The sequence below is a fragment of the Leptopilina heterotoma genome, unplaced genomic scaffold (assembly GCF_015476425.1).
Source record: "Leptopilina heterotoma isolate Lh14 unplaced genomic scaffold, ASM1547642v1 Lhet_144, whole genome shotgun sequence".
Classification (NCBI taxonomy): Eukaryota; Metazoa; Arthropoda; class Insecta; order Hymenoptera; family Figitidae; genus Leptopilina; species Leptopilina heterotoma.
The window spans coordinates 201,791-228,480 of record NW_025110862.1 but is presented as its reverse complement, the minus strand read 5'-3'; the positions used below and the strand labels follow the sequence as shown (position 1 = coordinate 228,480).

Here is a 26,690-nt window from a genome sequence, read left to right as displayed (position 1 = left end):
TTCTTCATGATAGATTTTATCGAACTCACCATTTAGTAGATAAACCCCGATTCCATTCCAGATGTGCTGATAATTGCCAATATCTTGTCAACACATTCTAAATTGACATGAAAATTAAATTCTTCTTTTTCCAGCAAATAAATAAAATAGTAATTATTTACTTGCCAAAGAAATTCCATCGTCCCTCACCAAAATTCACAACCCGCAGATCTATTTCTTGCACAAGTTCCTTGCGTTATGTTTCAGTGTTGGTATGAAACTCCTGATTGCAAGTTACGTTCATGCAGTCCATCTTACTTTGTCTAGAGAGTAGAGATAAGGAATGGGAAACTCGCCCGCTAAGAGATGCGGGCAAGTGTCTCGAACTTCCAACCAACAATTTCTCCCTCTCTCCCCCTTTTTGAGTTGCTTCGACTCATAAAAAACAATCTGTGCACAAATATCGTCTACGATAAACATAAAGTGAAACTTTCCATGTCGGAAATAACAGAACCACGTTTTCCACAAAGTTGCATCTTATACAGTTGCAAACTAATTTCAAATTTTGTTTCCCTTCTCAATGAAGGATGCAATTTCATTTTTTTCTCTCTTTTCAAAGATGAAATATTTCATCCGATTGTTATTACATTGAAAAAGTTGAAATTTTTTTTTTTCTTTAAACTTGTTTTTAATACTTTACCATTTCGTATTAATTAATTTTTCAATTTAAGGTGCAAGAAAAGATTTTATAAATCTTTTATTTCGTTTTGTTTTTAAGAAGCTTTTGTGAAACTTTTAAAAAAGTTGATGTAAAGGAAATAGTTTTCCTTCGAGTTTTAAAAATCTCGGCTGGGTATTATTTTTATCGCATCGCGCGTCACTAATCACGTTGTCACGCTTTGTTTAAAGACGCACCCAGACGAGTGGCTCTTTATTCTTTGTCAGAACTTAACGATAAGGCGATCTGACGCGTAAAAAAATTCGCACGTGACCAGAATAATACCAAGCGATTCTTTGGATAAAGTTCACTTTAAATCTCCACTTAAAAAGTTTTCTCTTCCTTCGGTTTTCTTCTCCCCTTTAGGTTCCTGTAAACAATTCTTAAATAGACCTCTTGTTACTTTTTATTCGATGAAAATTAGTAACAATTACAAATGTCAGAATATGTATATTGATTTTGCAATTTGTCACTTTGGAGTTAGTGACATTTCTACACATACACATGTAAAAACATATTCACATATACATGAAACTCATGCACACGTACACACTCACATATACTTAAAACTCATTTACATGTGCACATTCACATGTGCACAAAACATATAAAAATAGAGAATTACACATGTACCTAAAGCTCATACACATGTATACATTCACATGTGCACAAAAGACATAAATATGTAGACTTACACATATACCTAATACTTATGCACATGTGCACATTCACATATGCACAAAACAAATAAATATGTAGACTTACACATATATACATAGACATATACCTAAAACTTGTGCACATGTACACATTCACATATGCAAAAAACAAATATATAGACTCACACATATACACATATATCTAAAACTCATGCACATATACACAAAACACATAAAAATGTAGACTTACATTTGTACACATACACATATACTTGAAACTCATACACATGTACACATTCACATATGCACAAAACACATAAATATATAGACTTACACATATACCTAAAATTCATGCACATGTACATATTCACATGCACACAAAACACCTACACATGTACCTGAAACTCTTCCACATACATATTCACATGTACACAAAAACTAAAACACTTTCATGCGTCACAACTACAGTAACTAATTCTGAAGTATTAAATGCGTTTAATTGTTGACGAAATAATTTAATAAGAAAGCGAGTAAAGTATAAAAAAATAGAGAAAATACAAAAGAGCCCTTCCAGTATATATTAATATCTCCCTTTATTTGACAATATTAAACTTCGAACAAGAATCCTTTTTATATATATATATATATATATATATAGAGTACGATCATGAGAATTGACGAAACTTGAAAGTTTTCAATCTTATTTTTTTATTTCAGTTCGAAACTCAAGATTCGTTTTTTGCAATGCAAAAAGATAAGATTTTTTTTTCTTTTACCATTTAAATTTTTAATACTTCAATTAAAAAAAAGGAGAAAAAATAATTTGAAATTCGAAAACTTTTTAGCCATGAAGAGAAAAGTTTACTTATTTCTCATTTAATGTTTGAGTTGTAATTTTGCAAAACCCAAACGAGAAGAGAAGCAAAAATGTTGAGTAAACATCAATTTCTAAACTGATCACATCGTTAGAGTTGATAAAGTGGCTACTTTGTCTGATCGTAACTGCCTTCTTTCACTTATAGAAGAGTTGGTCTCTCTCTCCCCGAAGTGGATAAAGAAGTTACTGGTCAGCCGCACGTTTTCTAACCTCGTTTCCTCTTGTTTGCTGCCTTAATACTTGATCGAAAAATTCCATTACTTACGCCCCATCACCCCCCCATTTTCTAAATTCACTTTTCTCTATACACTACCAAAAAATGGTAATTTTCCTTCGAACGTTCAAAACTATATTCTTCTTTACCTTTCTGAATTTTTTTTTTCATTCAATTCCTTTTTCATTTTCCTCGCATTGCATTTTATTTATTTTCTTCAATTTTTTATTTACATCTCTTTCATTTTTTTTTTTAAATATTTCAGAGACAAAATGGAAAAAATTAGGGAGAGAATGGTAAAAAATTGTATATAATATTGAAAAAGGGATGATAAAAAGAATATCGGTCATTGATCTACTCGAAAAAATATATAGTCTACGAGATGCTAGGACGCTTCTCTTTCCATCTATCGACTACTGTGAATAGACGCAGGAAGATTATTCACGCCCCATTCGCCACGACCGCAAAATCCTTCCTTTCTACATCAAAGTCCGTTTCACGCCCGGTTTACCGGGATTCTTGCATCCCTCGAGTTGTGCGCGCAAAGTCTCGGGTGTTTGTAGTCCACACACGTGACTAGAAAAAAAGGAACACATAAACGAGACCTCTGGCAAAAGTTCGTACACCTGCTTCAATATGTTTAATAATACAAATTCCCTCGAATTTCAAGATGAAAAAAAGGAATCTAATTTTTAATAAAAAAAAAAATCTTTTAAAAAAGTTGATAAAGATTTGAAGTTGATAAAAAGTTAAGGGGTTACGCCACCCTGAACGCATGAAAATCGGATGGTTTTTTAGGAATTTTTTTGACGCAACTATTTAAGGTAGGAATTTTTTACATTTATACAAATTTAATAAAATTTAATACAAATCTTAAGCTTTATAAATATTAAAGAAAAAGTTGTTTTTAATTAAAAATGGCGGAGATATAAGCATTGGTGTGGATCAGTTTTTCCGGAGCACTCCTTGATGGTGTACATGATTGGCATTTCAATTTTTGTCTCAAACAAGTAAACAAATATTTTTCTTAAAAAGTGGTTTCGAGAAAAACGCAAAACAAGAACAAATGTAATTCAGTGTATTATAACTTGAAATTTTTTCAAGTTACTAATTAATCAGCAATTCCTGAGCCATAATACTCTTCTTCTAGAATGGAAAGAATGTCGCCCGATACCTTTCGTTGAGCTCTTTTTAATTTTCTGGCCTCCTTTGTCGTCTTCTGCGTTATCAGGTTGGCGAATGATACTCGGCGTTGGTCAATTTTTTCGCACATTCGCTGTGCATTTGGTCCGATTTTTAAATTTAATACTTTCTACCCGGGTACACAGTTTTTGATAATTTTATTTAATATTAAAATTTACGTATAAAACTCAACAATTACTCTGTAGCTCGGAGCGCTGACTTCTAATGAACATAACTTTCGTAATTATTGAGACATTATCTTCGGAGACATCTCAAAATACTCGTTAAAATATAGACTTTGAAATTAAGCAAGAAACAAATTCAATATTTTAAAAATTTAAGGGTAGCCTAACCTCTTAAACACAACAAATGACGAACGAGAAATTAACTAGAATCGTATTTAAACAAACATTTACAAACACTTCTAACCATGATTGATAATCAATAGGATAATTCAGCGACTGTGACTGCCGAGTAATCCAGTAGCCATGGCGAAAGTGTGTCAACTGGCTAATTAGTAATCGTGTAGTCACTAGAGGTCAGGACCAAAGATACTCTTAAACAGTAAAATTTTTCTATTGCATTATATTTTTTCGATAATTTTATTTGTTCTTTTATTTAAATCTTACTATATAGAATAAATTCTATTTTTCCCTGACCAAACACATTTCCTATTTTTTTTTTGTGAAAATATTTTCCAAAGATCTGAGACCAATTTCTCGACTGTAAATGTATATACATAGAGATAGAAAAAGAGAGAGATAGAGATTCGATGTCAGTGGTACTATGCGGTTTTACCCTTTCAAGAAAGTTTTGGGGTTGTGGTTCTGTCCTCAACTTTCAATTATACTCTCGGAGAGCATCGACTGTATATATATCTTCAGTGGGCGCGTCTTCAAACGATGTCCTTAAGCCCCTAAAACCCGCAGTGGGATCAGATTCGTCTGATTAGCAGTAATGGCTCTTGTGTTTCATCTCCGACTTTTGGGGTTTTGAAATTTACTCCGCTTGAATTGATACATCTGAAATTCTAAAAATATTCTCTTTTCAAATAAATTAACTTTGTTTCATTAAGTATGAGAGAGAAAGAGATAATTTTACTTTTTTTATTTTTTATCATCCTTTTCCTCACATTCTCCAGTGGGTAAAAAAAAAGAAAGTAAAATAATTGTGTGTAAATTGCCATTGGGGTTAATTTTCATAGCGGATGGTGAGAATGAATAAAATTGATCTTTTCTTTTTTCGCCGTTGTAATTACATTGTTTTTACCACAAATTTTTTCTGCATAATAATCTTTTTGCCATCAGCTTCAGAAGGCACAAGGATGGCGTGCAATTTACACGAATTTTCACGAAACTCTTCCACTCTCTCTCTCTCTCTCTCTCCCTCAGTCTCTATTTCTCGAGAACTTTAATTCTCCTCCAACTCCTCGTTTTTTTAGCATCACTTTAGAGTGGAATATTGCCTTTTATCCTCGCAAGTGTCGAGTTTTTATTGGACGACTGATGAAATTGCGCGGGCAAATCGGATTTTCACCTACTACTGTTACAATGAATCTGTAATGATCAATCTAATTCTTCAATTCCCTTATTCCATTCGATTTCCAATTCACAGTGTGAAATACAACTGTTCTTGAAAATTGCTGTTCTTTCTATTTTAGTATCATTTATTTTAATAATTATTGAAAATTTTAGCATAATTGAGATTGTTCCTGATTCCTTATTCCTCATTCTGGACTCCACATTACGTATTCCACATTTCAAATTCCGGATTCCATATTCTCTTTTACGTTTCGGATTCCACATTCCTTATTCAGATTTCCCAATTCTGGACTGCTCACACGATGTAATGACCCCAAATTCGATAATTCCTTTCTTGCTATTTGAATGTCCTTTAGTGAAAAGCACCGACATCACGACAAGTTCTACCAAGAATATACAAGATTTCCGTTTCCGTTCTGCTCACATGGGGTAACATCTCTGAATTTGTAAAATCCATTTATTCTTGCTGTTTGGATGACCTTTAGTGAAAAGCCCCGACACCACGACAAGATCTACCAATAATAATCTATTTCGTCTTTCATATTTTTATCAGTACACTAAAGTAATTTCTTCTATAATTGAATTGTCAAAGTTGAAAATGACATTGAAAAATTAAATTCAAAAGAAAAGTATAAAAAATTACAGAGGAATAGCACACAGGAGTCAAAGAATTCTCAAAAAGGATCAAGAAATAGAAAAAAATGGAAGTATTTTCAAAAAGAAAATGTCTATCTCCCATCGCAGTATTCAAGAATGAAATCGTGACTGCACTATTGATTCAGTACAATTGATATTTCAGAATTCTTAACGTCAACTTATAAAAAGTATCTTTGAAAGCCAATTTTTTTTTGAAATCTTACGAGGCTCATGTCGATCATGAATTTTCTATTTGCAATTTGAATTTCATTTTCTATTGAACTAGCATAAATGTACATCATTCATATATACATATAAACGTATATATTTAAAAGTTGAAATAAATTGCTACTTGAAAATGGTGTATGCCTGAAATATAAGACACTACACACAGAGGCTACGTACTTGTTATAGATGAAGTCGAGAAAGAAATAAAATATCGAGAAAAAGAAAATCGAACAAGAGTGAGTGTACAGCTAGAGACGACGTCGACGACAACGACGGTAACTCTGGAATTGAGTGGGGGAAGAAGAGACCAGGGGTAAAGTGGCTATAAAGATCGTACGAGACAGAGGCAGGGCCGTATAACTGGAAGAGAGCGAAATGAAAGGAAAAATGAGAGTCAGCAGCATCCCAAGAGGGTCGTATCTAATCTCTCTTTTCTGATTCTTCTTTAGAATTTTTCAAGACAATTTTTAATGTTTATTTAAGAGGCATGGATAGTCTTCACTTTAAAATTGAATGAAACAGATATATACAATTTTATCCAGCATTTTATGTTTCGCCATTCTCATGTCAATTTTAATTAAATCTCCTCTCACCATTCTCTCTTTAATCTAATATGTTCCCCTTTTTTTAAGGATTTAAAAAGAAAATATTTTTTATCCACTAGAAAAATTTCTTCTTCAAATGCAAAATATTGTTGAAAATTTTGTCAAAGGAAAAAAACAGAAACTTTTCCAACACTCCAAAATCGTTGAAAAAGTAATACATCCCTGGGAGGGAAAAGAAAACGAGATATCTTTCTATACGATTCTCGAGGGTTTCTTTTTTCTTTTTTTTCCTTCTCACTACTCGGATCCTCTCGCGCCATTGTCTTGAGCGTTGGCTGGGCTCGAAGAGCACCGCAAAAGGCTTCGCAAACACAAACCCATCCTCACTCGCCCCATTTTCTTGAGATTCGAGACGAAAATAGGTTGAGACTCGAGTGTTCTTTGGAAAACGGACTCACAACTTGCGAGCAAAGATGAGTGTCCTGACAGTTGGGTCATGTTAAGGGAAAGCCATTGTAATTTTAACGGTAGTTACCTTTCAAAAACAGACGAAAGTTTTAAGATAGATAAGAACGTGGGGGAAATAAGTGAGAGTCTAAAAGAAATATTCCAAAAAAACTAAATTAAAATAAAATCTAGGCTATTCTAATGTAACTCCACTTTCGAGTTTACAAATAGAACTATCAACTTGATATCTTTATCAAATGATTCAAACCCGATTTATTCACAGAGCAGAAACGATTTTAAAGGACAGGTTTTAAAAACAAACTGTTAAATTGAAATTAAATTATTAAAGTTTTTATTTGAATTCTTTACAATTAGAATCAGAGAGAAAGAGAAGATCCATAGATGTCTTCAGGGACACTGCAACAAAATTAGAACTTTGGAATCAATCGAGAATTTAAATGGGGACAAAATTTAATGAGGTCGAGGAAATGACTTTGTCTAACGGAAACAGAGAATGCAGTAGATTTCCCTCAAACTGTTTTCGGCCCAGACAAAGTGAAAAGACGGAGTCCAGGTGTCGATGTAAATTAGATAAAACACCTCTCAGCATAGGAGTGACCGAATTATTGATTTGACGTTGATGTCCGGGAAATGCAGTCCTTAGAAAAATATAAATGTGCCTCGCAGTGGAAATTATCTCCTTGAATGAATTTGACTAGGATGAGACTTGAAGAAGGCACTTGGTACTTGAAGAGATTTTCTGGACTGGAGTCGAAGAACAAACTCGATGACAGTACACAACTACTTAACTTGGTCATGGTTGCTAGACAGATTTCGACTATTTATTTTATGAATTTTTGAACGAAAAGTAGTGATTTTGAACCAACATTAACTTGTCTCATGTCAACTTATTTAAAAGTGATTCAAATGAAAGAATTTCAATAAAACTGACAAACTTTTTAAAGTCTCACGAAGAAAATAGGTTGAAAGTGTGTGTTCTGTGTGTTGGAAAAGGATCACTTCTGAATGATATCTTAAGAGAAATTATATCCCAAAATGTTTATACGAATTATTTAGAACATGAATCAATAATGCCAAATGCCATCTGCAATGATTGCCGCACCATTTAGTCATCTTTAAGAAATTCAAATCCCAGAACTCTTCCAAAGCATGTCAATTATAAACAGCTTGTTGATAATTTGAAATAAATATTTAAAAATAATTTACATGATATAATACGATAAGAGGAGTAAAAATATTTTTTAAAAAAATATTTATCACCTCTTATCAAGTTTGTCGAGTCAAAGCTCTGCACTAATGGAGGATGTATTCATTAGAAACGCACGTGATTGAGAACGTGTTTCATCGATGCACGAAATCCACAAGGATTTCCAGAAACCTCTTGGTATTATTCAATCAACGTTTGAATTTGCACGGAAGTGTTTTGCACGTGTTTACGTATTAAGCATACCATTAAATCAGTAGGTACGCGAATCAATGAAAACTTAAACTCGACAAATTCTCCCTTCTCCAAATTAAACTATATTGATAAAGTGAAACCTCATTTTACGACGGGAACTTGCAGAAAAATATACATATTCTCATAGTATTAACATATTTAGGAATTTTTTTATTATCTTTCACCAAGTGATTCGTTAAGAAATAAATTGTAAGATGTGATACTACAATTGTTTGCCACTGACTTACAGATTCTTGGTAATTTAGTTGATAATTATAGAATCACGAAGTGAAAATAGTTTTAGGAAAAACACCATATTTAAGAATTTTTTTATTATCTGTCACCAAGTGATTCATTAAGAAATAAATTGTAAGATGTGATACTACAATTGTTTGCCACTGACTTACAGATTCTTGGTAATTTAGTTGATAATTATAGAATCACGAAGTGAAAATAGTTTTAGGAAAAACACCATATTTAAGAATTGTTTGATCTGTCACCAAGTGATTCCTTGAGAAATAAATTGTGAGATGTTATAGTACAATTTTTATCACTGACTTATAGATTCTTGGTAATGTAGTTAAACTATACTAGAAACGAAAAGTTTGCAAATAAACTTCGTTTGGCTTTAAAAAAAGTTTCACGTGGACTATTTTTAAATGACAGCTGCTAATAGGTTTAAATAATTAAAGGAACAGTTGGATATTTCATGAGAAAGAAATTTTTCAGGTGTAAAAGAATTAAACAATTTTCACTGTAACTCTCCTGAGTAAAACGACTCTCATTAGGACCACCATATCCTTGAAATATTTAATGAAAGTTTTCACTCACAGTTATGCCCGTCGTTATTACAAATTACTGCAAAATGGAAATCTCTGCTTCCTGCACTCTCTCTCTTTCTCTCTCTCTTTCTTTCTCTCTCTCTCTCTCTTTCTCTCTATCCTTCACTCACTCTCTACTTTTATGCAAATTTCAGCCTTCTCTAAAAATGGAAATTCCATTTTCAAAGCTTCCGTTTGTTTAGTGACTATAAAAATTTTTGTACGAAAACTTTTTTAAAAACTAAAAATAAATTCTAAAAGATTTCAAAAATATACCCTTTTGATTACTAGTCGCAGATAAAAATCTAACTGAACAATTTAATGGGAGATCATTTCCAGATTTTCTGTTATTTGGATTTAGTGGTCAAATTTTTAAGCTTGGATTTTGTGCAGGTGATGTAAAAGGTTTAATATCAATTATTTTCCTTTGATCCTGTCGCGCTCCCAGTGTGAACACTAAATGCGAAATTCAGTTTCAACGTTTGGCTCTGATGAAACCCAGTAAAAGTTGATATTTGAAAATAACTTGTTAAATTTATGAATTTCATTTTCCTTTTACTTTATTAACAGAGTTTTTTTTTTATTTGAAAAATATGTTTAATAAATACCGATTTTTCCTCTCCTGTCCACTTTGTATATCGACTTAAATAAAATATCTTTATGAACTTTTTTTTGTAATTGTCGACAAATACTCTGACAAAATATCAACGCCTTCAAACGAAAAAAAAAAATTCTTTCATCTATAGTGGAACAACTTTCAAGAGCTACGAGATTATTTCACGAAAATGGTAACAAAAAAGAATTGTATCTGAATAGTATGTGAGAGAATTTATTTTAATGTTAAATATTTGCAATTTAAATGTTACTACTGATTTAAAAATTTTCTTTTTAATATACACTGGAATAATGTAAACCGATTACAAAAGTAGAGGGGCTAGAGGGACGTAGGAGTTGAAGATCGTGAATTTTTTTTTTATCATTTAAATTAAAATCCATTTCCTTATTCATTTATTTTAGACGAATAAGCTTGCTGCGAGGGCGGAGTCGTGTGCAATAAAAGTGACTCGACGTTAAGTAACTGTCGCATAAAATATCCCTGATACCAGTGAGAATCTTAAGATTTCCGATACCGGGTCTCCATTTCATGAAAGGGGCGTACATTTTATGACCATGTACTTTCCTGACATTAAACTGTTTCCACAGTCGAAATACGCTACTTGTCCACGGAAGGCAATTCTTTCTGAAAAAAATCCACCTTGATCTTCCTCTTCTATTTCATTACAAACTGAAGAAGAGAAAAAAAAGATAGATAGAGAAAGAATATTAAAATCAATTTTTTTCACTTATTTTCAAATTATTCTTACTAGAGATTTTTTTTGCTCTTATCAGAAAATATTTATATACTTATTCATTTTATAACATCAATTTAAATAAATTAAAAAATTGTTTCTCTTGTTAATTAAATAAAAATTATTATAATTTTCTAGCTTTAAAAAATCTTTACTTGAATGGTGGAATTGAAAATTCTATTGTTATTCGAAATCTTTTATTAATGTTTAATTACTTTTTATTTTTACTAAAAAACAAATATTCAAACATTTTAGGTTACTATTGAAAAATTAAATCAGAAATGAATTTAATCAAGTTAAATTAAAAAAATGTTTGTCACAAAAAAATTCTCTTGTTACAGAAAAATGTCCAATTAAGCTACTTTAGTGCATTTTATCAACAAAATTCCTGTTGAGAGTGAAAAAAAAAGAATTTAAAAAAGAAAATTCTTCCATTTCATCTATGTGGAGGAAGAACAAATTTTATAAAACAAATATTTAATCACAATTTTTCTCTTTTAGTGGTCTAATCAATTTTATAAATATTAGTCTGATATTAACAGTTTAAAAAAAAGGATGATATTAATTATGATAATAAATATGGGTATGAAAAATTTATATTGTTCCTATTAATCAGAAAATGAGAGGACAAATTTTTAAAAATGTCAAATAGGAAACGAATTATTAATTAAAGTGAATAAGTACAAAAAACAATATTGAGTTGGGAAAAATTTAATACTTTTATCATGGAGAACTTAACCTCTGTTAATTCTCGTATTCATTGGTGTTGATATGTAAATATCGACGAATTTTCCAAATTTTCTAAAAAGAACTTTTTATGTATAGGGGAATGAATATTTCTAACAATATTCTCATTACCATTGGGGAAAAATTCACTGATTCTTCTTTGTTTTGATTCTTATTTGCCAGTAAGATTTTAACAATTGTCAGAACTGTTCATTAACTGAAAGTATGTAGAATGCTGCAACTCTCTACTCACTGAGGGCACACTCAGTGAGACTATCTCAGCTGCGGCCGGCGGCCACTGGCGCTAGTGTCGATTTCCTTCTTTTGATCTCAGATAAGTCAATGATATTAAATATAATATTTATTTTAAAAAAACCAACAAGAAAGTAAATTTTACAGAAAAACAGTAGAAAATAATAAATATCAATTGATATTCTATAGATAATCGAACTTTATATTACTTATAGTTATTTTAAAACAAAACATTCCATTGTTAATCACGTGATTGATCTTTGCAAAATCGTATCAATATTAAAGTGTTCGCGTAGATAGTAGAAGCCCACGCATGCACTCGAATCGATACAGCTTTGTATATATATGCATATAAAAGGGTACAGGGGGGGTATTAACCTTCTGTGACCCCAGCTTTTGTTTTTCCAACAGGAAAAAGATACTTTTATACCCTATATGCTTTTGTTAAATAAAAACTCGTATCTAAAAAAAATCATCAATCAAATTTAAAACGTTAGATTTAAAATATTAAACCTCACGGAATAATAAAAAATTGTAGAAGATATTTTTGATTCTGTTGTCTGTAAATTTTTTTCCTTTTCTTTAAATTTTAAAAAGCTAAATTGATATTATATAAGACGTCGAGGAGGAGGAAGGAGAATAGAAAGGAATACGATGTTACGAGGCAAATGAGAAAATCCCAAGCACGAAAAGTCCTCTTATTCTTTTTCTTCTACTTTCGATTAGATTCCTGTCAGTGAGTATTCTTTTTCCATATTGTAGGACAACCTCAATTTGACTTGGTGCTTTCAAGACATCGATGTTCAATATTCCTTGTGAGAGATCCGCGCTCTATAATTCTCTTTCTCTTATATAATAGGATTAAATTGAGTTTCACGTCTTCTGACATGAGGTCAAAGAAAAGAAGAAGGAAGCCTCTTATTCAGAATCAAATACAGATCATCTGTTACCATCGATACAAATATAGATTCTTTAATAAAGTTTTCTTTTTTTATGAAAATATTTATATTCCTTCTTATTCTTTTTTTTTATTTTCCTCTCTTATTCTCTATAGAGAAAGACGACCTTTATCGTTAAAGTTTACGGAGGGTGATTCACCTCAGAGTCACGTCAGTTAACATACTAAAGGAAAGTTTATTACCTTTTACACAATCGTGAATTGTTAAGGTCCTGGAACAAGAGGACCAAATATTTAAGATCTTTGTTTTTTTTTAATTAAATTAGGAATAGATTTTTTTATCAAAAAGAGTATTTCTGTCACAAGTACCCTAATAGTTTTTCAAACTAATATTATAAAAGTGCGCCTTTGCGAAAAGTTAGAAACGAAAGAGAGAGAGAGAGAGAGAGAGAGAGAGAGAGAATGTCACTGGATCCAAGGAAAGTCGTACCAGTTTTATTAAACTTTAGGATGAACTTCTTGAGAGAGAAATTAATTGCAGCCGGTTGCAAAAGTGTCCGCTGGACTAGCAGATTTCTTTTCACCAGTGAGAAAAGGCGCAAGTTGGAAAATTCATTCGCATCAAGAAGAAAAGCAGGTTTTGCAAAAGTGAACCTCAAAAAGATGCTTAAAGCACAAGATCGCTTGGGTTTTTTCTAATCTTAAAGCTTCATCCCTTTTCCTGCAGGTTTTTTTTTGTTTCTTAAAAAACGTAAATAGGAAATGAGATGAGAGAACCAAAGGGAATTGAAAATAAGCGGTTTTCTTTCAAGTTCCATTTTTTTGGACACAGAATTACGGCGAATTCTAATAACTTACAGTTTTTGCTTCAGTATTTTTTCTTTACTTTCGGGAATTGGAAATATTTTATTAATTCCATAGATAGTAATTTAACACTTTATCCCAAATCGGACAGATCCAAATAAAAAAAATCTCTATTTATTTCTCCTTCGAGTAATAGTGAATCCACAAGCATAAACCAACTGGACATATCCATTGGGTAATGAATTTTCACTTGTTATGGATTACTGTAGACGCGGCAAGTAAACAATTTTCTGCAAATATCCAGTTCCTCTTAATTACAAATGGCACATATTCCTGATGTAATGCAAAACGTATCTCTCATTTCTATTTGGACGAATGGCGAATTTATGCACATATAAAGCGCCTTAACTGTATATTGCTCAAAATGATGACAATTTCGAATAATATTTGTCCACACGTAATGACAGCTATTTTACTCACTACTATAAATATAGCAACGATAGAATATAATTCATGATACGTAACAGTCAGTCACGCACATTATATGACAGTTACAGATCTATTAAGAGTCGCGTGATTATTTCCCAAATGACAAGAATATACCATTTTGGGATTTAATTTTAATACGAAATTTTATTAATATTTATTATAATTTTCATTCTCTAGTAAAATTCTCTATAGTCAAGAAAGTTTATTTCCATTTGCAAATTAATTACGTGAATTATTATTCAACATACAATGGAGAGAATTTTATTAAAATTAGTAAATATATATATATATATTCTCGACAGAAATAGTTTCTATTTTAATTATAAACTTTTAGTGAATTTTTGAAATATTTCAGAAGCATGCATCTGAATTTAAATAATTTCCACAAAATTATACATATATATATTTATTTTCCAGCGATTATTAATTTTTAAGAATTTAAATTAAATGGAAAAAATAACTCACCCTTGCTGATTTACGCTGACTGAGACTTTCGACGCAGGGAAATCCACCGCACTGCAACGAAAAAAAAAGAGAGGAAATTACAATTTTTTTTTCAACTTGCTCAATTTATCGTGACTAATCAGCATTTTAATAATGCTGTTAAAAAAGAGAATTTGTGATGAAACCAGATAAAAAGGTTGTGTAACTTAATCCAAGATTGCCTGTTAGATCATAACTTGAGAAGCAGCAACTCATTTTCTTAAAAGAATGATGGCAGGTGATTACTTTAATTAAGATGTTAAAAAAAACTGAAATTAGATCATTCTCCAACTACTGCTTTTAAAGCCCATGAAAAATTATAATCCTAGTGAAAAAATTCTCTTAATTTACAGTTTTACACGAATGCATCTTTTTTTAATTTTTTATTTTCATACCCCGAAAATAAATTACCGCAATGTAATTTTTTTCATTTATTTTTTTCCGAATTTAGGGGTTTCGTTGACTTTTCAAAACGATCGCAATTCTTATCTGAATCATAAAATTAAAGAAAAATTTTTAACTTCAGAACAGACCCCCTAATTTTCCATTCGTGATTTTCGTTTCCAAAATAAATAATGGTAATTTTATTTTCTACCGAAATAAGTGAATATTCTATTGGCGGTTGAAAAAAAGAAACTTTTTTTTTCCAAGAAAACTGTCTCGTGCACGGAGATATTTAGAAATCGATTTGTGAAAAGGTGTGTTTTCAGCGTCATGTACCTGCCTATTTTAGATAATAACGTGTGAAACTAGTATTTACTGAAAAAGGTAATATCCTAAAATGACGACATTTTGCTCGACAAGTTAGTTTGCCAACCTCCTGCTATACAATTTAGAAAATCATTTAGGCAAATTAAGGCAAAAAATCTCGTTTTAAGTTGAAATTGATTTTTTCCGAACATTTTAGAACATTTGAAGACTTTGTAGTATTCTTTTTTTTAAGAGAGAGTATTTTCGAGTAAAGGAAATATAAAAAGTTTTATAGAAAGACTTATACTGACATTATAGTATAAAATAGCTTGTGAAATTCTGAAGAAAACACATTTTCAACTTGAATATAGTAAATGACTTTAAAATAGAAGTGTTTTGGTGAACGAGTTTAAGATGAATAGATGTTACATCTGTTTGCTTGACTACCTATCGCTTTGGTTTGAATGCCTATTGTTCGCATCTTCTTTGAGGGATGCTGCTTGTGGCTTCTGTTGACTTATGGCTTTTCTAGTGAAACAGTTGTTTCGGAAGGTGCCCAATGTTGTATTCCTTATTTCAATATTAATGGTTTCACACTATAACCGGAAACTTTCCACTAACTCGAGACTCTATAACTCTGAATATTGTTAGAATTTGAGATTAATTGTATCTTTGATGACATTTCGCCACGACGAATGGTTAATCATCTCCCTACTTTACCGACGATCTAGTGACAATTATCGACAATGACTTTGGTAATTAACTCCTAAGACACGATGAAAAGAGGTCGTTAAACCATAAATGCCCTTTAAAATTAAGATTCTTGGTAATTTAGTTGATAATTATAGAATGACGAACAGAAAATAGTTTTAGGAAAAACACCATATTTAAGAATTTTTTTATTATCTGTCACCAAGTGATTCGTTGAGAAATAAATTGTAAGATGTGATAGTACAATTTTTTACCACTGACTTATAGATTCTTGGTAATTTAGTTGATAATTATAGAATCACGAAGTGAAAATAGTTTTAGGAAAAACACCATATTTAAGAATTTTTTTATGTCACCAAGTGATTCGTTGAGAAAAAAATTGTAAGATGTGATAGTACAATTTTTATCACTGACTTATAGATTCTTGGTAATTTAGTTGATAATTATAGAATCACGAAGTGAAAATAGTTTTAGGAAAAACACCATATTTAAGAATTTTTTTATTATCTATCACCAAGCGATTCGTTGAGTAACACATGATGTTGTCTACTCGCTGTTCGCTTCCATTCTGCCAATTTACTCCTAAAAAATTGTATCTTTAATGATATTTCGCCACGACGAATGGTTAATCCGCTCCCTACTTTATCTAGTGACAATTATCGACTATGACTTTGGTAATTAACTCCTAAGACACGATGAAAAGAGTTCACTGAACCACAAATTACCATTGCTCAGGATTAATTACTTAAGAATTTTTCCAAACCCTTTATAAAGTACCATTTTTTCTTCTTTAATATCGATAAAAGCAATATCGACTGTGATATCTCAAGTATCAATATACATTGTGAGTTCGTCAATAGTTGGCAAACGAATGAATGGGAGTTTCTCTCATTTCAGTAGGAAATGTCTCGACACTTCGACCCTAAAGAAATCAATCACGTTTCGAATGAGAAGAGTCGTTATTCGGTGAAAGGAGGATTTGTCCCCTTTTGGGGTTATAGTGGCATTTCTTTCCCTTTTGAGATTAAGTCGTTTTCACGTTTCACCTCCAAATAAAAGAAGCAACAATAATCATTTCGACATTTTCGATTCCCCCCAATTGCCTTCACCGAATAGATAATATGTCTCTCTATAAACATCTTCTTATTTGCGCAAAATCAATATTGACTTCTTACAATTTCTTGCATTTTTTATTGTGTTTTATTTCATTTTTTTTGTTGAAAATACTCAAAAGTCAGAAAATCATATTACAGAATTTCTAGACTGCATCTTTAAAGCAATATCGACGTGCTGACCTAGAAATTGAAGCAGGTCGACAGAATTCAATTATATTTAATTTTAAAGAAACTCTACAGTTAGTTATTTCCAAAGAAAATAAATATATATATTTTTTCATTCGAGTTAAGGAAAATTTGTCTTTTAAAAAGAAAGAAGCAATTAGTTTTATTATGCAAAGAAATGTTTCATTACTTAAGTTACTCAATTTTTAAATATTCAAGGAATTATTGGAAAATTGTTTTTCGAAATACCAGAAAGTTAAATGTTTTTTTTTAATACAAAATATTAACTATACTTAATTATTTCTGGTAACTTTAATTTATTCAAATGTGATTTTGTTTTTGAAGAAGATTCTTGATTATTGGAAATTCCAAACTGTCAAACTTTAAAAGTTTCAGACATGGAAACTTGTAAATTTTCAAAAGCATCTCAAAACTTGTTCAATTTTATCAACAAAGTTTTTCTTTAAAATTAAAAATGCACTCGTTTTATAATTTCTATTAAAATAAAATTTACGAATATCGTATTTTATTTAATTATCAAATGTTAATAACGACTTTAAAATAATAATAATAAAACTATTTTAATATCCATAAAGAAAATTTATCGAATAATATTGATGTAGAAAAAACTTATTGCAGTCTATAATTATTATTAATATCAAAAATTCATTGTGCGCATAAAATTCCATTAGTAAATGATACTCGATTGCATTTGGAAAAAGAATTGGTAATATATGTGTATAAAATAATGATTTATCATGTATTGATTTGAAAAAAAATGAGAGGTTATTTTTGTCAATTATTTACGTAATAAAAATTTACTTGCTTTTATCAGAGATACTTTAATAAAAAGAGAAAAAACAATTGAATATTTTCTATTTAAAAGGGAGCATATTTTCTGTTCTAGTTTTTATTATCAAATAAAGTAATAACACAGTAAATGGTTCACAACAATTATGTTAGAATTTTCCTTTTAATGGTACACAATGAAAAAAAAATATTATAAACAAACTTTAACATCAAAGGTTATATAAAGAAAACTTTTTTCAAACATTTTTCATTAATTTAATTTTTTTTTCGTCTTTTTAATGTTAAATTATAAATATAATAGTAAAAAATTTTGTTTTGAGATCTTGATATTAAAAATTTATTCACATATTAAACCATTCCTGGGATCTTGTGAAAGAAGAATGTTTCAATGCAGCTTAAATAAATATGTTAAGTACGAGTTACGTTTAGAAAAGAGAATGATGATAGAATGCCACGATATAAGTCTAGAAAAAAACAGAGATAGAGGGATAAAGTAAATGTAAAATGAAACGCTTTCATAAAATACGATTGAAAGAAAGGTTTTAAGAATTAATTGGAGCAAAAAGATATGTTTCGCATTTGATAACTAAAAGAAAGAGTTTATTTCCACGTTTCGAAAGAATTAAAATTTATTCTCAAACTTTTCTAATACTATGTCTATATAAGCAAAGTGCTAAAGAATTTTAGGTTATAGTTTAATTTTCCAAAAGTTATCGAGAATGATTTTATTTTTACAATTCACCTGCAACAGTGAATATACATATACATATAAAAAGCAGTCTAATAGTTTATTTAATGATATTTATGTAATTACAAAAAGAAAATAGTTTTAGGAAAAAAACTTTTTCTGTCATTAAGTGATTCGTTGAGAAATAAACTGTAAGATGTAATAATACATTTTTTTATCATTGACTTATAGATTCTTGGTAATTTAGTTGATAATCATAGAATCACGAAGAGAAAATAATTTTAGGAAAAACACCATATTTAAGACTTTTTTTTATTATTTGTCACCAAGTGATTAGTTGCGTAACACATGATGTTGTTGACTCGCTGTTCGCTTCTACTCTAGCAGTTTACTTCTGAGTCCGCGGCAGGACTGATTACTTTGATTTCTCGCCATGGCGCCACTAGTCTTCTTCCTCCATCTCGTATAAATTTTCTCAAAGAAGCCTCACATTTAACTATAAATTTATTATTTATAAATAATTAATCTTTCCATGAAAGATGTTAGAACTATCATCTTCTGTTTGTAGTCTCCTCAATAAAATATTTATTGTAAAATTATTAATTGAAATATTATAAAATAAATTATATTGATAATTGATGACAGATAATAGATAAAATTTTAAAAATATAATAAATACTTTATTATACTATTTACTATAAATATTATTTCAAACATTTTATTAAGCAATTTTTTTTTTTGCATCCATTCAACTCCGAAGAGAGACGAGAAAATTGAATATAAAAAATAAATAAGTCATGTTACTAGGGAAATTTTTGATTGGATCTTCGTTATATTATTTCCATGCGCCCTCGTTATAAATGTTTCCTGCATACATAGAAAATGTCTCGGGATTCCCCTTATCTGCTATAAACTCGTAGTTGAGTTTCCGGATCATAAATATTCTAAAAACCTTACTTGCAACATCTTTAGACTCCTTAAGTTCTTCACTCCCATTTCCCCCTCCTTCCCCCCAACCTTCCTTTCTCACTCTTCTTTCGTTATTTCGCGAAACTTTTTTTTTCCTCTCCACGCCATTTTTTTTCTTTCATACTTCTTTATCCTTGCACGAGTCTTTGGACTTTGGTGAGTTCGAGGAGATAGTTGGACGCTGTAAACAGACTTGAATTATTCATGATGAAAAATAATTCATAAAGGTTGGATACGACGTTGGGTGTCACGTCGAAAGAAGAATAAATTATGTCGAGCGTTAAGAAACTGAAAACAGAATCTACTCGAGATTCATTTACTTTCAAACAGTTCGAAAACTTATTAATACCCTATTTAAAAATAGAGAATATTTAGAAATATATCAAACGAAAAACAAACATTTAAATTATGAAAAAGGAATTTTTTTTAAATATTAATACGAGAGAGGAGAAACTTTTTTTCTTTAATTCTACAAATTTGAAACTGTAAAATATCCGGAAACGTCAAATATACTTTTAGACAATAAGGAAATTAAACTAAGTCGACAAAATTTTCTCTCGTGTTGAATACAATTGAAATTGACTGGACCCTTGCCAAAAAGTTATGTATAATAACGTTGTGGATAATTTACTCGTTGATTGCGAGTACAAAGGACAAAGTCCCTTGAAATATATTCAACTTTCATTGTAGAATTTCGCTTTAGGTTCATTTTTCTATGGTTTCCGCAATATATTACACTTTATTTATTAACGTCAGTTTCTTTCATATATATCTACATTCCATCATTGGAAAAAAAACTTTTGATCAGATTTCATAATAAAAAATATCGATTTTTAAAGAAAAAAAATAATTAATTAGTGAAACCGTTTCTAGTGCGTGTGGTTTATACATTTTCAGCCCCTTCACTCACCACATTATAGGCACTCATCACGTCATTCATAATATATTTCATATATAAGACTTCATTAAATTTCATAGAGGGAAAATATTTTATTTTAGTTCTGTTAAAAACTTATTTATAAAAGATTTTGTTAATTAGCTTATACGTTAATTAGTAAAATAGTAACGTAATGAATCAATTTAAAAAAATAATAATGTTACAAGGATATTAAAATTTTATATTCGAACTTTAAGAAAAGTGGAAGAAATGCGAAGAATGATAGTGGCGCCATGGAGAGAAGTCGAAATAGTCAGTCCTGTCGAGAGAACAGAAACAAAGCGGTAAAGTGATCCCGAAAATCGAATAGGCAACATCAGTTACTCAATGAATCATTTGTTGACAGATAATAAAAAAATTATTAAATATGGTGTTTTTCCTAAATCTATTTTCTCTTCGTAATTCTATAATTATTAACAAAATTACCAAGAATCTATAAGTCATTGATAAAAATTGTACTATCACAGCTTACAATTTATTTCTCAATAAATCACTTGTTGACAGATAATAAAAAAGATTCTTAAATATGGTGTTTTTCCTAAAACTATTTTCTCTTCGTGATTCTATAATTATTAACTAAATTACCAAGAATCTGTAAGTCAGTGATAAAAAATTGTACTATCACATCTTACAATTTACTTCTCAACGTATCACTTTGGCAGAGATAATGATGATGATTCTTAAATAAGGTGTTTTTCCTAAATATTACATTTGTATCGTAATAAAATCATTTTTTCTGTTAACAAATCGGAGTAAATTCATACACAAAAAAAGAGAACACGAAATGAAAATGAATTTTTGTGTATAACCATCGTTTTATTAGAATTTAACTTTTGCAATTTGCCAGAGGGAATGCGTCAAAATGGTGACTGGTGAAATGAGGATTTTCAAATGGGACGTTAGTGATCCTCTTTGAGGATATATAGAAATGAGATCTGGTATTCCACTTCAGTTACAGTTCGACAGCATATTCTAACTGTTTTAGAAACTTCCGTCCTTTAAATTCAAATTTAGTTGTACTCCCTTCTCTAATATTAAAGTTTTCATCTCATTAATGAAAAGTGAAATCGGATTACTAACCTAATTAGAGAAAATTCACGGCACCGGGTTTTACTATACTCCCTAACTTTTAATAGCATACCAAAGAATTAAACTTTTTGAAACTTAAAACATATAAAATCGAAGTCATAGAAACATTTTCTTTCTGCTGGAAATTTTTACACTTTTCATTAAATATTACTAGTGTTAAAAATTTTAAAAAAATTGAAAATTGGATGATAAAGATATAATAGATAAAAAAAGGCTATAATAGATGTTGAATTAGCAGAATGAATGGGGAAAATTCTATCCATAATCAAAATTATTCCTTTCTATCTAAATGAGAGAAATTCCGTTAACTTTTTCCAGCCGATAGTCACAAATATAAACGTAAATAAAAACGTTCGTCGGCGTTTGCATGAAAAAAGGGGCAATTTTCACTGTCCAAGGGTAGGCGCTTTGAATATAAAAAATCCATATCCGCGTCGACACTCATACAACACTTTATATTCTAAGCGGTTAACTTTGTCCTGTGTATATACGCAGTCGCTTGCATTAACTCAATAAATCGATATTCCAAGCGGCCTTGCATGTCTGCCAGGACTCGATACAATTTTTTAAATTATATCACAATACTCCCTAAAGAACCAACCCATTAAATAAAAAAGATACAACCAGTTCTCTTCATTAAATTCATTAAATTCTGAAAACTATATCTCTCGTCAAATTACTTAAGAACTAATCAATATCGGACATCAGTTATTTGACTTTTATTTTCTCACGTCAAAAATAAACTGTTAATATAGATTAAAAATAAGATAGAACATTACAATATAACTCCTACATACCAGAAACGTGAGTTTATGAGGGTAAAATTCTATTCAGTTTTTTAAATTATGAAAATCACTCAAGTAATTTAATTTACATCAGATACTGATTATTAACAATTATCGATAAAGTAATTTTTAAAATTATAACAAATTGAAAATTAACTCAGTATTCCAAAAAAAAATTTTAATTAATTTTCTAATTAAACATCGATATTGTATGTACATATTGAAAAAGTAACTAATTTAAAAAAAAATTTATTTTTGAATTTAATTTGAATGAAAAAAAATTTCTGAATAGTAAATGTGACAAAAACTAATAAAACAATTTTGAATTCTAGACTATTTTAATTGTAAATTTTTTTAATTAAGAGTTAAATCCGTGGAGTCAGGGATATATATATTGTTGATCTCTCGTGTGTGTTTGAATGAAGACTAAATAGAAGAGAGAAGCGCGGTCACAAAAGTACTCGAGTTGCAGCAAAAGTGAATTAATTTCTCGTCTCTGTCCTAGACATTGTCACATTTTATATGAAGTTAAAAAAAATCTCCGACCGCTTTGACAATTATTAAATTTTTATTAATGTTACTCCACAAAAATTATATTAAAAAAAATTCGCTACTTCTTTCTTTATATTTATTTTAAACTAAAAATGGTTATTTACTTTAGAATAGTTCCATAAAATAAATAATAATTAACTTATTAATAATATGAATAACCTATTTATTTTTGTATTATTTATATTTACAATTTACAAAGTTTATAATTTAAAACTACAACACAAGTTAAAAAAGGTCACAGAATGACAGCAAACACTTTTCGCGAACTTTTTGAGACTCAGTCTGCTGAATGTCTGATGTTTTCAAAATATAAAAAACAGTTATTTCACTATTTTTGAATCTTTAAATCCACCGAACTTTCTGCTGACTTTTTGAAGAGACAGAAGGTCTGCGAGAAGTTTTTTACTTGGGATTTGATTTTACTATAGAAAAATACTAATTTGGTGGAGATTTTCATTTAGTTGATAATCATAGAATCATGAAGAGAAAATAGTTTTAGGAAAAACACCATATTTAAGAATTTTTTTATTATCTGACACCTAGTGATTCATTGAGTGACCGACACATGTCCACTCGATGTTCGTGTCACTCTGCTAGTTAGATTCTGGGCCCTCCGCGAAACTATCTACTTCTACTTCTCGCCGTGGCGCTGCTAGCCTTCTTCCTCCGTCTTCTGCACACTTTTTGTAATTCCGCATAACTACTTATAATTATATTACTTTTTAACAAAAAATTTTATAAATAAATATTCATCAAGTAATATTGTTGGGCCGTGTAGTGGAAATAATTTTTCCTCCATAAAATACCGAGTGACAAATGAGGTAAAACAATTTCTTTTTTTTTAAATCCACCACCATAGCGTTGATCGTTCAAGATTTCCTATCTCGAAGATTTATAAATGAAGAATATAAAATGCTATTTGAAATATGCAAATTTTGTGTTTGAGGAAAAGTAGAAGAATCGCAAAAGTAGCAGGATAAAATATTGAGCTTTTTTTGCAATGTGGAAATTCATTTGAATAAATATCTTTGCAGACTAGTGGAGTAGTCCCGCTTTGGAAGAAATAATTGAGATGAAGAACCTCTTACTGAGAAAGTATATAAGTCTCGTAATTTCAAGAGAGAGGGAGAGAGAGAGAGAGAGAGAAATGGCGGTGGTGTATAGCACAGTTGGGTGCTCTAACCACGTATTTCGAGCCGTACTGGCGTGAAGATTGCCGCAACTAAATCACCTCTATTAACGTTCAAACTCTTTGCGAAAACCAACACGAACCTATCCCACTCCACGGACTTCAAATTTAACCTAAAATAAATTTAATTTTAATTTTTTCTCCAAGAAAATATAGATAAAATTTTAAATAAAATTCCTTTTTTTCATCAGTTATATTAGGAAATAATGTCAACCTCACTCTAACTTATCAATTATGATCAGCAAAGTCAATGAAATTATATCACCATCTATATATAAATAATACTACATCTTAAAATATTGAGATGGTATGTCAGAATTTGAAAATTATTTATAAATTTTCGAATTTCAATATCCTGTTATACAAATGCTGAAAATGCATTACAAAAATAGACACAGCGCTTTAGCATTGTAAAGGGTTTTAAATCATGGATAAATTTAAATTGCAAATTTTCAACCAGAATGTTAATACGAAGTACATTAATAACTCTCATTGTTATAAAATTTGAAACAAAATTACCCTTTTATTACAATCATGTTCGATTGTCAATATTTTACAATTTAATCCTCTATACATAACGTGGGAATGTTTTATAAAATTTCGCAAATAAATTTTAATAGGGATTTGTTTTTCTTGTCTGTTCTTGAATTGCAATAAAAAATTAAATCAATTTTTATTTTAGTGATAAAATTACGAATCAAAATTGTAGTACCAAAAATTGTAGAGCTAAACACTGACTTAAAAAAATAGTAGCCTAGAGTTTTCTAGTAGTAATATTAATTCTGTATGTTCAGTTATAATTTTGTTTAAATTTCAAAGTCGTCTTTTTAAAAATATTTTTTTTTTAACAATACTGTGATCATATGGGTATAGTGTAGTACACTTCATTATTCCTCTGACATGAAGTGTGTCATTTTTAATGTAACAGCAAAGTATCTCTTTCTTTTATGTGACTTTGTCTTTTTTTCCGGCTCCTGAGAGGAATATAAAAGAACATTATCGAGGGAATAATGTCAATAGACGAGAGAGGAGCAATTCATCAATTCAGGTTTTTTTGTAAATAGGCTTTTGTAATGCGTGTGTCATTACTACAGATAATGAGAAAAAAACGGGCAGGGACAATAGTCTGGAAGGTGATGAAAGACAAAAAAAGTATACTTTATCGCACGAGTTTACGCATTAATGCGGCACGCGATGTGTACACTGCACTTGAAAACGATCCCAGTGTGTCTCACTTCATTCAATGCTCCTTATTCTGGCAACAAGCCTCGCTCGCACTCCCTCTTTCTTTCATATATATATATACACACTGTACGGTACTTTGCTACCTTATGTAACTTGAAGCTGCCTCGCCAGTCTAGACACGAAAAGGGTGGTCGGCAATTCGCTTGAATAAAGCACTTTCCCTCTTTGGCCTTCGCTATTACTAGAATCCTCGAGAGAAAGAGAGAACGAGAAAATGAGAAGGGAAAAAAGAGGAAGTAGATTGGTACGTATTTTTCGTAATGGAAGTGAAAATGCTGCGCGTTAAACTTTGCTGATCGATTACATTCAGGTTTCACGTCTTCACTAACCGAAATCACATAGGTAATGATTGAAAGTGGGTTAAACTTATTTCAAAGTCATGCTGACAAATTATTGGGATAATAACTTTTTAGGATTGCCTCTATTCAAGGGTAACATTGTACTATTTTTGTCAACAATTTAAAACAAATTAAAAAAAAAACGATATCCTTATTTGGTATCTACTGTTACTATAGTAATCGAAATTCTTTTTTTGTATTTAAATATACCGAAAATTAGTTTTTACGCCTAGTAAACTTGGTGAGAATTCTAATTTACTTGATGAATCATACTTGATTGAATCACGAAGAGAAAATTTTTTGAAAAATGAATAAAATAGTTTTAAATTTAATTGTATACAATATCTATATTTTTAATCAGGGACTTAGAGATTCTTGGTAATTTAGTTGATAATCATAGAATCACGAAGCGAAAATAGTTTTAGGAAAAACACCATATTTAAGAATCTTTTTTATTATCTGTCACCAAGTGATTCGTTGAGAAATAGATTGTAAGATGTAATAGTACAATTTTTTATCACTGTATTATAGATTCTTGGTAATTTAGTTGATAATCATAGAATCACGAAGAGAAAATAGTTTTAGGAAAAACACCATATTTAAGAATTTTTTTTATTATCTGTCACCCAGTGATTCGTTGAGAAATAAATTGTAAGATGTAATAGTACAATTTTTTATCACTGACTTATAGATTCTTGGTAATTTAATTGATAATCATAGAATCACGAAGAGAAAATAGTTTTTGGAAAAACACTATATTTAAGAATCTTTTTTATCATCTTGCACCAAGTGAATCATTGAGTAACACATGATGTTATCTACTCGCTGTTTGCGTCCACTCTACCTCTTCGCTTCTAGGCCCGCGGCAGGACTGACTACTTCGCCTTCTCGCCACAGCGCCACTAGTGTCTTTCCTCTGTCTTCTATACATTTTCTCCCGAATTCGACCCAGTTGACTATAATTTTAGTATTTTTAATTAATAGCATCCTTCCAATTAAAGTCTCTTAAAATATCATCAAATTTTATTTTAAATGTAAAATTATAATAATATTCTAAAATCTTTCTTATTCAAAAATAAAAAGTAACGAAAAATTTATGA

At 30.1% G+C, this 26,690-nt stretch overlaps 1 protein-coding gene across 9 annotated transcripts in view; it reads right to left on the bottom strand.

Moving 5' to 3' along the window:
• The window catches only part of LOC122498227 (neurexin-1), a 413,730-nt gene that overhangs the window by 299,919 nt on the left and 87,121 nt on the right, over positions 1 to 26,690 (bottom strand). For all 9 annotated transcript variants that reach the window (XM_043605873.1, XM_043605868.1, XM_043605865.1 and 6 more), the window contains one exon: positions 14,290 to 14,340. Coding sequence is in view for 8 of the 9 variants with exons in the window: in XM_043605868.1 (XP_043461803.1) it covers positions 14,290 to 14,340 (51 nt within the window). In the remaining variant the exon portion in view is untranslated. The remainder of the gene's footprint in view (positions 1 to 14,289; positions 14,341 to 26,690) is intronic.